Genomic DNA, 12,033 nt, shown 5'->3' on the forward strand with positions numbered 1-12,033 from the left:
CGCGCCCCTGATCTGATTCTGCACGCGCTTCTCCAGCACGCGCTTACCTCAGTCTTCAACAGAAAGACCGCGCGCATTTCGTTTTGCTGACTAACATTAGTTTATCGACCTCTTTATTGAATAATTGCTTATAATTAATAATTATACGAGAGTAAATAGTGTGAATTCAGGGAGATTTGACACGTATAATTGAAGAAAATATGAAGTTAACCAAAAAGTTTTTGTTTACTGACCAAAAGAGTCCCGCTAATTGAGTGGTAAGAAATTAATGTAATGTTACATAACGTTCATTTTTTTTTAATGTTTATGAATAAAAATTATACTGTTGAGTATATCTTCAATCACATTTATGGCCAGACATCACTTCTGACAACTACAGTATAAATACGTACACTAAAAGATTATTTAGTGTGTTTATGTAATGCCTTACTCCTAATGTGTGATGTTACTGCGCATGCGTAGAAACAAAGTTTGTATAGGTTGTAGATGGCATGTGGGAGGAGCGACAGTCTCACGGAACTCTTTACGATTACAGCATTGGTCATATTCATAAAACGTAACGTATGCGGAATTTATTTAATATTTATGAGTTAGCTTTCGTTATTGGGTGATTTAAAAAAAAACTAAAAAAACACATTGCTTAATTAATATTTAACCGTAAACTGCGCTCTTCCTCCCTGCAAAAGAAACCACAAACCACCCCATTATAAAAACGACCTGAATTTCAGTTTCTATTTCAGAAGGAAATTAAAGTATCTGACAACACACCTGTAAGTTCTTTACTTTATTCCCATTAATTGCATCTTTACCTTTGCTTTTTTACCGATCTTTTAAAAAAGTTCTGAATGTTTTGGAGTGTTTTTAAGACGAATGGATTCAGATAACAATTCGTGACTGTGTGTAAACGCCACTAAAGAGAATCAGTGAAGAGTCTGTGTGTTTTTGACATTTCTGAGACAGTCTAAGACTAAAACGTATCGTATTATAGAAAAAGAGTAACATTAAACTTATTTCATAATGTGTCTGTTACTGCAATTTGTGACCCCAATTCAAGTGACAATGACTCAGCCAGCCTTCATTCATCAAGCTGTGACATGTTTGTATATCTTATGATAATGATATTTGTGCTCATTATGACTTCACGATCATCTAAATCTAGAAAGAAGCAAACACGTTATCTGACACACCTGTAGTTTTTTTTAGGAAATGTCTTTGAAACCAGTTGGTTTTGTTTTTGACACAACTAAAACTCAAGTTTGGCATAAACAAAATGTATAATTATATATATTGTTGTGTTACCTAAAAATGTCCTTTCGATTTTAATGACAAAAGCATGGCGGAAGGAAATAAAGCAGGATGTGAAATATATTTACAGTTAAACACTCACTGTAACTCACCCATGCTGCATTTCCTGGAATTGCAAGAATACAGAATGCTTAATGAATAATAGCTATTATTATTATTATTTTTTATTTGCTGGAAATGTGTTGCATTATTAATCAGTACATCTGTTTATTTTGTGTTCTTTTAGTGACCATGTCGGACGGAAAGCCCAGGGGTGAAGACACTGTGGACGCCAGAAAAGGGAACGCACAAGAGTATGTGTTTGATTTTGATGGAAATTGTTTCATTACAAACATATAATTACAAGAAACCGTAGATGGATATGTAGGTCAGAATTAGAGCGACCCATTGTTGATTGAGGAATCACTGAGAAGATCATCCAAAATGTTAAAGTCCCCCTTAGTCCAGTCATTTTAAGCCAAAATGGGGGTCAACCTTGAACAAATTGCAACAGAAGCAAATTCAACTGATTTTGTATCCTCAATATGTCCTGAGTAAGGAAAAAAAAAAAGCCCTGAAGAATCCCATTAGGGGAAAGTTTCGAAAAAGACCCAAATATAGCCTATTAATACGCCTTTTCATTCTTTTTCTCACGTGAATAGGGTAAAAAATTTAACCTTTAGATATCACCATGACAATTACGGGGAAAAAAGAAAGAAAAAATGTATTACAAGTTTTTTGAAATTGTTTGTTAACATGGACAAACGGTGCATAATCTAATTACGTATGTGCTAATTTGCATAAATACCACAGCAGGTCTAAACATTGGGTATAGCCAGGTGAAAATGTCTTGTTGAATCTTGTTGACGCATAACAGTAAAATACTTCATGTTAAGGCCTGAATGGAACTAATTTTATCCCTTAAAACTCATCTTTGATCACTCAAATTACATATTTAAACGTGTTTTCCTTGAAAAAAATTCTTCATGCCTTAAAATATCTTGAATGTAATTCGACACCCTTGCCTTATTTAGTATATGCAGTTCTATATAGATATGCAGCGCTCGTTTTTTGGGGTCGACTGCTTATAAAAAACGTATTTTTAGCTTGTTTGCTGCACACTTTGTCACATAGCAGCTTTTAGACATTGTTCTGTTTTTTGTAATAAGTCATAAATGACAAGGAGGCAGCTTCACACAATGCACAGTCAATGGAGACTGTTGGATTGTGTCCCCCGCCGGTGTGGGCGTGGTTTCAGATTATGATGCATGACGCTCTGTCTCTATTGGTGGATCTCGTGTGAGTGACAGGTTGCCCCGCCCTCCAGAAGTGTTTCACTCTGATTTATACGTCACAATAGGGAAGAAAAGACGAGCACAACTTCCATTTCGCGCCGCTTGTGAAGTTCACAGTGTGAAGTTCATGAAAGTATCTGCTGCCTAACCACTTCCTGAAGTGACTTTCTATAATTTCCACTTTAATTAGGAATGACTCATAAAAGTATTTGCTCTCGCAGGACTTCGTTTTTCACGGATGCCGGAGTCGATCAAACGGATGCCAAACCACGTTCTGATGCTTTCCAGTACAACATGAACTACGGCAGTCTGGGACAATGTGTGATCATCAACAACAAGAACTTCGACAGAAAAACAGGTAAGAGCTGGGAAGCACACACACGAAACCCCGACACATATGAACAGATATGAACAGGCTGCACATCACTGAAAACACTAAAAACACTCCAATACAACCAATAAATTGGTTATTTCTGCGTTTTTCTGAGCAATTTTTGTTCTTCCGGGTTGAAAAGCAACATCCGGGAATGTGAGGGAGAAGCGTGCCTTCGGAGCGTGTGATTGGCTGTCAGCTCGATTCTTCTTCTTCTTTCAACTTTTATGGCGGTTGGCAACTAACTTTAATAGTGCATTACCGCCACCTGCTGGACTGGGGTGTGGTACTGGATTCTAACTTTTCCAATTCTAAAAAAAAAAAAAAAATTTTTTTTTTTTTAATAAATAAATAAATAAATAATAATAATAAAATAAAACAAAACATCACCTAAATTCTTTTAATTAGTCCTGTATTCCTCAGGAAACTAAATAAATATTTAAAACATATTTCACCTGAGCTTCTTTGTAGGATTTCTTCTAAGTTTAATCTTAACTGTTTTCTTTGTAATTGTGAACTTAATCTTTGTCTTTCTTCCTGATATTTAGGACATTGAAGTATAACATGCTCAATTGCATTCACATTCACAATTGCCATCAGCATGTTTCTTTATTATTACCAATGTCTTATTTAATCTTGTGTGTCCATACCTCATTCTTGACAACACATCCTCCTCCTCCTCCTCCTCCTCCTCCTCCTCCTCCTCCTCCTCCTCCTCCTCGCTTCTGTTCATATTTCTGCCCTTTCCCACTTTATTCTGGATATTATAGAACTGTCTTCCAGTCTGCCCATTGTCCCATAATGTTTGCCATTTGCCCTTAACAATGTTTTTAACCATACTCTTAATTTCTGCTTTGCTATAATTAACCTCAATATCTACACTGAAATTTCCAGCTGCTTTCTTAGCACATTGATCTGCCAACTCGTTTCCTACGACTCCTATATGAGCTGGTACCCATATAAAAGTTATCGCAGTTCCTGATTGTATCAGATTATTTGCATCTTGTATTATTTCAATTACAATATCCTGTCTTGATTTTGACTGAAATGTTTTGATGCTGATCAAAGCTGAGCTTGAATCTGAAGCAATTACTGCCTTTCTTGGCCTATTGACTTCCACCCATAGCAGAGCTAGCCACACAGCGACCAACTCCGCCGTATACACTGCCAAATCATCACTGATTCTTTTCCCTACTTCAACTTTTAATTTTGGGATGACATATGCTACCCCCATTCTTTTATCAATCTGTTTAGATGCATCTGTATGTCGGCTCGATTCTACGTCAGCTGACCCTCGAGCTAATCTCTGCATTTATTCATGAGAGAGAGCTCGTTCAATCCAATCACAGCGCTTTTATGGTCATATTTCATATACTCTAGTGCTCTAAACATGAACCAGCGCACATATTTTTAATCATGTCTTCTTCAAATGAAATATATGCGCAAATAAGGACAGTGATGCAGCCGTACGTATTCTGATACACAAAAGACAATTATGTAGACTTAATAATGGACAAAAAAGTAACTGTGCCTTTATTCTTTCTGTGTTAAACTGTGTCATTTGTTAAGAGACTGTAGTGCTCGTAAATGAGGCCTAATGAAAATATAAACCTTTTAAATGTTCTACTGCGTTTTTGCAGTTTGTTATATAGGATTATTTTTTTCAGTTCTGTTTTTCCCCCTCAGTGGTCATATTTTAAAGGGGTGGTTGATTATGATTTCACTTTTCTAACTTTAGTTAGTGTGTAATGTTGCTGTTTGATCATAAACAACATCTGCAAAGTTACAACGCTCAAAGTTCAGAGCAAAGGGAGATATTTGCTTTTAAAGAAATCACTTTTTAACCCTTTATGACCTGCCATAGAACAATTCTGCCAGAGTATATCTTTGTATTTTTACATGCTGTGCTGTCATTCTTTTGAGAATTTTCATATGCCATATATCAAAATAATCCTTACTCTCCCAATTTGAAGGCTATCTTTGTAATAAATCAATAGTAACTAGATAAATATCTCAAAAGTGCAATAAACAAAAAGAAAAACAATTTTAATATTTTTATTCATATTTTATTCAGTACAGAAATTTGATAAATGTCAACCTCAAACTTGTCAATGTAAAAAACGTGCATAAAACAATTTAAAACTATACAGAATTGATTTGAACTGTTTACATAAATTAGTTTTTAAGATACACTCATTTAATGAGTCTGTACAAAATGCGTAATATGCGTTTACAAACAAACAAACAAACAAAAACAAAAAAATGCTTTGCACGTCATTTCTTTCTTTGGCTGCACACCTGGCTTTCTTCTTGGGACGGATCTATTCCTTCAAGAAAGTCGGCTTCGTCCCCACTTGAAACGGAATCTGGAGCCGATGAGCAGACGGAGAGTTCATCGTCATCGGACGCAATTAGTATTGCCGAAACCTCCGCGTCCGTGTACTTTCGTTTAGACATAACGTTATGTGCGCGCGTGTGTGTGTGTGAATGTGCTTGCATTTGTAAAAGTGTATTTGTGAGTGTGTAAAGGAGAAAGAAATGATAAAATGAAATCAATGATAAAAAGACAATAACGAAAAGAAAGAAACATACAGCAAATGGGAGTCAAACGGGAGTCAAACGCATGGTCAAATGACGCAGCTTGTGACGTCACAACATGTGACAAACCCTGGGGTCATAGTGCACAGAACGTGATACGTCAATGAGCCATCGGAAGATGTAACAATCAATCGCAGATCTACAGAACATGTGTGCAAAGACGTGCAATGCATTTTTGTGTTTTTTTTTTGTAAACGCATATTACGCAAATTGGACAGACTCATTAGAGGGTGAAAACAACGCAACAGGAGCATGTTGGAGGCTCCGGTTTGAACATAAAAGACAGAAGTTTCTGACATTTCAGTGCTTGTCTGCGCAAGGTAATCGGAGCTGCTAACACACTTGAAGCTCCGCCCCCTGTGCCGGGAGCAGCAGCTCATTTGCATTTAAAGGAACACACACCAAACAATGAAATTTTACTGACCTTCAAAAAGGGACAATTTAAACATGCTGTAAAAAATGAACAGTGGGGTATTTTGAGCTAAAACTCTTGTAAAAAGCGGCATTATACAATATTATATCTTTAATATTCATGAGATGTATAATGAGTGTGTTGCAGGTCTGTGTTTTATTGATTGTTTTTCCTCCACTACACTCCCACTTTTCCACAGTTTTCACGTCCATTTCTAGAAACTCAGAGGCGTGAACGACCAGGCTAAAACAGAGGGGTTTCAGGACACTTTAGGGGTTTTGTTTATCCTAATTTTAATATCTTTTAAACAGGAATGGGAGTTCGTAACGGGACAGACGAGGATGCAAAGAATGCGATAGCGACCTTCTCAAAGCTAGGCTTCAAAGTCAATACTAGGAAAGATCAAACTGTCTCAGAGATGAAGGATTTGTTAACTAAAGGTATGTTTTGCATCACTGATTGATTAGAATAATTGAATGGCTCATAAACTCACAGAGTCTTCCATCCTCAGTGTCTCGGGAGGATCACAGTAAGTCGGCCATGTTTGTGTGTGTGTTGTTGAGTCATGGAGACGATGGGATGATTTTTGGCACGGATGGAGCTATAGAACTGAAGACACTGTTTGAGCTCTTCAGAGGAGATCGCTGCACTTCACTGGTGGGAAAACCCAAGCTTTTCTTCATTCAGGTGAGCGTCATGAGTCTAGTCACCTTCATTTACAGGTGAAACTCGAAATATCATGCAAAAGTTCATTTATTTCAGTAATTCAACTTAAAAGGTGAAACTAATATTATATAGACTCATTTCATGCAAAGTGAGATATTTCAAGCCTTTGTTTGTTATAATTTTGATGATTTAAAGTCCAGAGTCTTTATTAAGTCCAGAGTCAACGCAGCCGTCTACCAGGACATTTCAGAGCACTCGTTTCATGCTTCCTTTAGCAGACAAGCTTTATGGAGATGCTGACTTCATTTTCCAGGAGGACTTGCCAAAAGAACCAAAACCTTGTTCAATGACTATGGGATTACTGTGCTTGATTGGCCAGCAAACTAGCCTGACCTTAACCCCATAGAGAATCTATGGAGCATTGCCAAGAGAAAGATGAGAGACCGCTATTGAAGAATCCTGGTCTTCATAACAGCTGATAGCATGCATGCCACGCGCATTCAGACGCGGCCTTACCTATGTTTCACCCGTTTCAATTGAAACAGGCCCCGCCCTCCAAGGGGGACCCCAACAGACCAGCAAAATCCCTTTCATTTTCTCCGTAGGATATTGATTTTCAGCCATAATGTCTAAACCATCCAAGGTAGATTGACCACGAGCTACGAGGTTGTGAAACGAAAGTTTCTGCTCCTATAAAAGCCACAAGGTATGAAATCAACCTTGTTATTTGCGATCTTCTGGAGAAATACTACACTACCCACAATTCTAAGCAAAACACTGACGTCTCTGATTGGTCGAACTCGCGCCGCGGTTACCATGGCGACGGTTACCGCCCCCGCGAACAGCTTAAGCGGAGCTGAAATAACGCGGAGCCCATCGTTATTTATGATAAGTTCGGTTCAGTGTCAGTCAGACACTTTTTCTTCTTTGCTTTTGTTAAATAATTCAAGTTGAGGGGATGTTTGAGCTTTAAAGTCAGCCCAGACATCTGAAAATATACTGGAAAATCAATTAAGCAGCGAAGTTGCCCTGCGTGAAAGAGCGAGGCTTATTCCAACGTAAAACGCTGTATAATAGTATATAGTTTTAATCAAATAAGGTTGGATATGTTGAGCTGCCTGTTCATGAAGCTGAAAGTGCACGTTATAAAATAATATACCATTGATGCAAACCAACAGGAATCCTTGCTTTTTCTGCTCTATTATGTTTATGTTTTATGTGGGCAGGGCCCCATATTAGTTATTGAAACGGGCCCACAGATGCTTAAGGCCGCCTTGAGGCAGTAATTCATGCAAAAGAGGCCCAAACCAAGTACTGAGTACATATGCATGATTATACTTTTCAGAGGGCCGACATTTCTGTATTTAAAGTCCTTTTTTTAAAAATGATTTCATGTAATATTCAAATTTTCCGAGATTTTGAATTTGGGGTTTTCATCAGCTGTAAGTCATAATCATCGAATAAAGGCTTGAAATATCTCACTTTGCATGTAATGAGTCTATATAATATATGAACTTTTGCACGATATTCAAATTTTTCGAGTTTCACCTGTATATAGTGTTTTTAACAATATAGATTTTTTAAAGCAGCTTTACAGTGATAGTAGTAGATTACAGTAACAGAGATTGTTTTGGCTTTACAACAGATCTAAAATAAAGTTATTGTTCAGATTCACTTCCGTTGTGAAGATCATTAGTTATTAACTTAGGGGCCCTTAACGCACCTTCACTCGCACGACAGCAGTGCCTGAGGCTGTTGACTTATGAATTTACACATGGTTTGTCTTAAAGCATGTTAAAAACACCACATTAAAAGCTGTATTTTTACTTAAGAGTGTTGCTTTAGTTGCTCTTTCACAGATGTGTTAACCCTGTGTGTGTCTCCAGGCTTGTCGAGGCACAGATCTGGACTCTGGCATTGAAACAGACGGTGAAGGTGACACGGAAACAAAGAAAATTCCAGTGGAGGCCGATTTTCTGTATGCGTACTCCACGGCACCAGGTATCTAATGTCTCGCTCAATGCAGTTTCCTCACAAAACCACATGCACTCGCCCTCAAACGTGTGCTTTCTGTCTCTCCTCAGGGTATTACTCCTGGAGGAACGTCAATCAGGGTTCCTGGTTCATGTCCTCGCTCTGTGAGATGCTGTCAAAATACGGCAAGCAACTGGAGATCATGCAGATCTTGACACGTGTCAACCACAAGGTGGCGCTCGACTTCGAATCCTCCTCCAATATGCCAGGGCTCGGTGGAAAGAAACAGATACCTTGCATTGTGTCTTTGCTGACCAAAGATCTCTACTTCCCTAAATAAGTTGCAATGGAATAAAAAACACTTTTTAAACATTTTTATTATATCTAGTCAAACCAACATTTATTCAGACTCCTTCAACATTTCTCACATTCTCACAGTTTATTCGCTATAGTTTAGAAAATGGTGATAAAATATGACAAGAAGTTGATATTTGACTGGTTTTGTCCGTCCTTCTGTTAGACTGTCTCACACATGAATTATGTTGAATATCTGTCAGCTGTTAAATTTAACTACACAATTAGATAATACCAGTTTAGCTCAACCAGTCACAAAGCAATGCTTCATTTTGTTCAGTCTGTGTGTAAAAAGAGCATTAGCAATTAAAGAAAACACACTTCAGCAAAACATGATCAGCTCAAAGTGTTTGAATCATTTTTGCTCCCAAATTTTTATAAATTTGACTGGTTATCCACTGTATGAATACTTTTTGGGTATAATATGTCACAGTTTACTTTATTCTGCTCTCCTCACTTTCATAAATGAACTATAGTGTCCTGATCACACTAGTAAGAAAATATAAAAAATGATATCTGGCGTCTGAATAATTTTTGGTTTGACTGTAGCGGTTTGGTGACAGACAAACACTGGATTTTAATGTACTATTATCTGATCAGGCGTATGTGAAATTACTATCTAGTCTTTTTGGTTATGGTGTGGGAAATGTTTACAGTGCTGGTTTTGACGGACAGCTCTTTCTTAATCTTTATATGCACATGTAGGCGGTCTGTCATTAAGCCTCATCTGAATGTTTGCGATGTTTGTGATGTTTAAAGCTGCGGTCCCCAACCTTTTTTGCGCCACGGACCGGTTTAATATCCTACAATATTTTCACGGACCGGCCTTTAAGGTGTGGCGGATAAATACAACTAAAATAAAATGATACGACCGGCATAAAAACTGGGGTATTTTTTAAATATAATAATAAACGTGAATCCAATGTTTAGGCCTACTCGCAACTTTATAAGCAGCGTCCTCATAACATCGCATCTAAAGACAACTGGAAAGCCTGAACACAAACAAAATGCCCCCCAATAGAAAAAATCTCCATGTTTTCGGTGCTGATGCGTTCATGTACTAACATGTAAGGGTGGCGCTGCCAATAAAACACCTAAAAGCTGTCACAACGAACAGGCAAAATGAATGATTATGAATATGTAAAATACAGCAGGAGACATTTTAATTGTTTACTAATAAACAAGTGTTTTCTGTGTCAGTGTCGGCTGCAAAGAGGAAGTTGACGATGCTGACTCGCGATCTTCGCAGTAGTGAACGCGCCATTTCATACGTTTCATACGAATTACATAAGCAGAGAACAGTCAGTTTTCTTTCGTTTTGAATTGTTCTGTTTAAAAGTTGACATTTCAAGCTTTCTATATATGTCTCAGGTCTGTGAGGCAAGTAGGCTCCCTTATACGCTGAGTTTCGGTTCATTTATGAGACGAGCTCCAGTTCATGCGCCGGCGCCTCCGTGTCGTGATTATCTATTTTCTAATATATTTACTTCTTATTCTTAAATCCAGTTGATGAAACATTTATTAAATTTAAGATACAATAAATACAAAACGAAATTAAATTTAAAAACAGGCTTTGTGCTTTCTGTTTGAGGTCTCTGTGAAAGTTTTAAAGCAGTCTTTAGTGCCGCTTTCAGAGCGCTCACGTCCGTAACGGAGAACTTATAGTCATGTTTTTTCTTCTTCATGACGCATTTTTTGACTGATGCGACTTAGGCTATAGCCTACTCCGGAGCGATTTATAGTCCGGAAAATACGTTAAGTTATTCATTCTTTCTGTGCGGCCCGGTACCAAATGTCCCACGGACCAGTACCGGTCCGTGGCCCGGGGGTTGGGGACCCCTAGTTTAAAGTTCACAGGTTTCATGCAATAAAGATTCTTTTATAGGAAGAAGATGTGAATATAAACATTAGCATAATTTTAATGATGATAAATAAACATTTTACTTTGGTATTTCATTTGTGTGCGTTGTGTAATTAGCTTTGAGTTGAGCAAATACTGAAGATAAGAGAAGAGAAATTTAAAAAAAAAGATAAAGAGCTAGTGTGTGTTTGTGTGTGTGTGTTGAGCATCAAATCATCATATTAAAGTGATTTCTGAAGGATCATGTGACACTGAAGACTGGAGTAATGATGCTGAAAATTCAGCTTTGATCACAGGAATAAATTACACTTTACTATATATTCACATAGAAAACTGCTGTTTTACACTGTAATACTATTTCACAATGTTACTGATTTGATCAAATGGAGCATTGGTGAGCAAAAGAGACTTCTTTTTTTTTTTTTTTTTTTTTTTTTTTAAAAATCTATTTAATCTGTGAATTCTGATCTAAAAGCAGGAGTTTAAATTAATACCTAATACAGCCAAAAAACAAAACAAAACTAGTGTTTCTTTCAAAAACAACTTTTGAAAGGTAGTGTATAAAGTCTACGTATGTTGAAACATACTTATTCAGTTAATGTTAAATTATATATTTAAAAAAAAAATCATAGCCATTATTTTTGAAAACATTCTCACTTCACAGCATGCAGTTTGCAGGTAGTGTGTTAAGCAGATTGACATAATTCCTCTGAAACTGCTTGAGAGCAAAAGAAACAGTCTTTCTTCAGCACTAGGTGGCGCTGTGTTCTAGTTCTGCTGAAAAACAAGGTGTGTTCCTGAGAAATGCAACAGAAAGCAGAACTGTTCCCCGAAACCTTGCCGTACCTTATTTCTGTTTCAGTCCTGTTTCTCAACTCTCCGACAAGCTGTTTCCTTTTTGTGTTGTGTTTGATTCAAAAATACACACAGGGGAAAACCTGGATGATTTAAGAAAGAAAGTGGGTTTTAGAAATGCTTTTTGCAATTATAGTCCTCTAGTAAAGACTGTGAGTCCAATGCATTATTTAAATGGGGTTTGTGTTGCTAGAGTTTGTGTGTTGCATCATATGCTGGGAGTTGCAGGGCTTGGCAGCAGAGATAAGATATGAGACTGTGTGTGTGTGTGTGTGTGTGTGGACACACTGAGGATAGTATTGCACAGCTATACCTTATGCAGCTATACTTGCATTGCCTCTCTCATCTCTAGAGCTCATGA

General features: G+C 37.4%; 1 protein-coding gene across 1 annotated transcript; it reads left to right on the forward strand.

The window, feature by feature from the left end:
* Positions 1–502: 502 nt before the first annotated feature.
* LOC311094892 (caspase-7-like) lies at positions 503–10,912 on the forward strand. Its single transcript, XM_084133095.1, has 7 exons — positions 503–770; positions 1,532–1,598; positions 2,801–2,937; positions 6,274–6,402; positions 6,474–6,649; positions 8,515–8,629; positions 8,713–10,912. Exons 2-7 carry the CDS (start codon positions 1,537–1,539, stop codon positions 8,940–8,942), a joined length of 849 nt encoding a protein of 282 aa, XP_083989221.1. The 5' UTR covers positions 503–770; positions 1,532–1,536; the 3' UTR covers positions 8,943–10,912.
* Positions 10,913–12,033: the final 1,121 nt, after the last annotated feature.

Source organism: Abramis brama (assembly GCF_963993115.1).
Source record: "Abramis brama genome assembly, chromosome: 13".
NCBI lineage: Eukaryota > Metazoa > Chordata > Actinopteri > Cypriniformes > Leuciscidae > Abramis > Abramis brama.

Bases quoted from the DNA above. Each gene is read 5' to 3' on its own strand.
- LOC311094892 (XM_084133095.1), top strand. From the start codon at position 1,537: ATGTCGGACGGAAAGCCCAGGGGTGAAGACACTGTGGACGCCAGAAAA. The intron at 1,599-2,800 runs GTATGTGTTTGA...TTGCTCTCGCAG, and splicing joins AGAAAAGGGAACGCACAAGA to GACTTCGTTTTTCACGGATG. The intron at 2,938-6,273 runs GTAAGAGCTGGG...TCTTTTAAACAG, and splicing joins GAACTTCGACAGAAAAACAG to GAATGGGAGTTCGTAACGGG.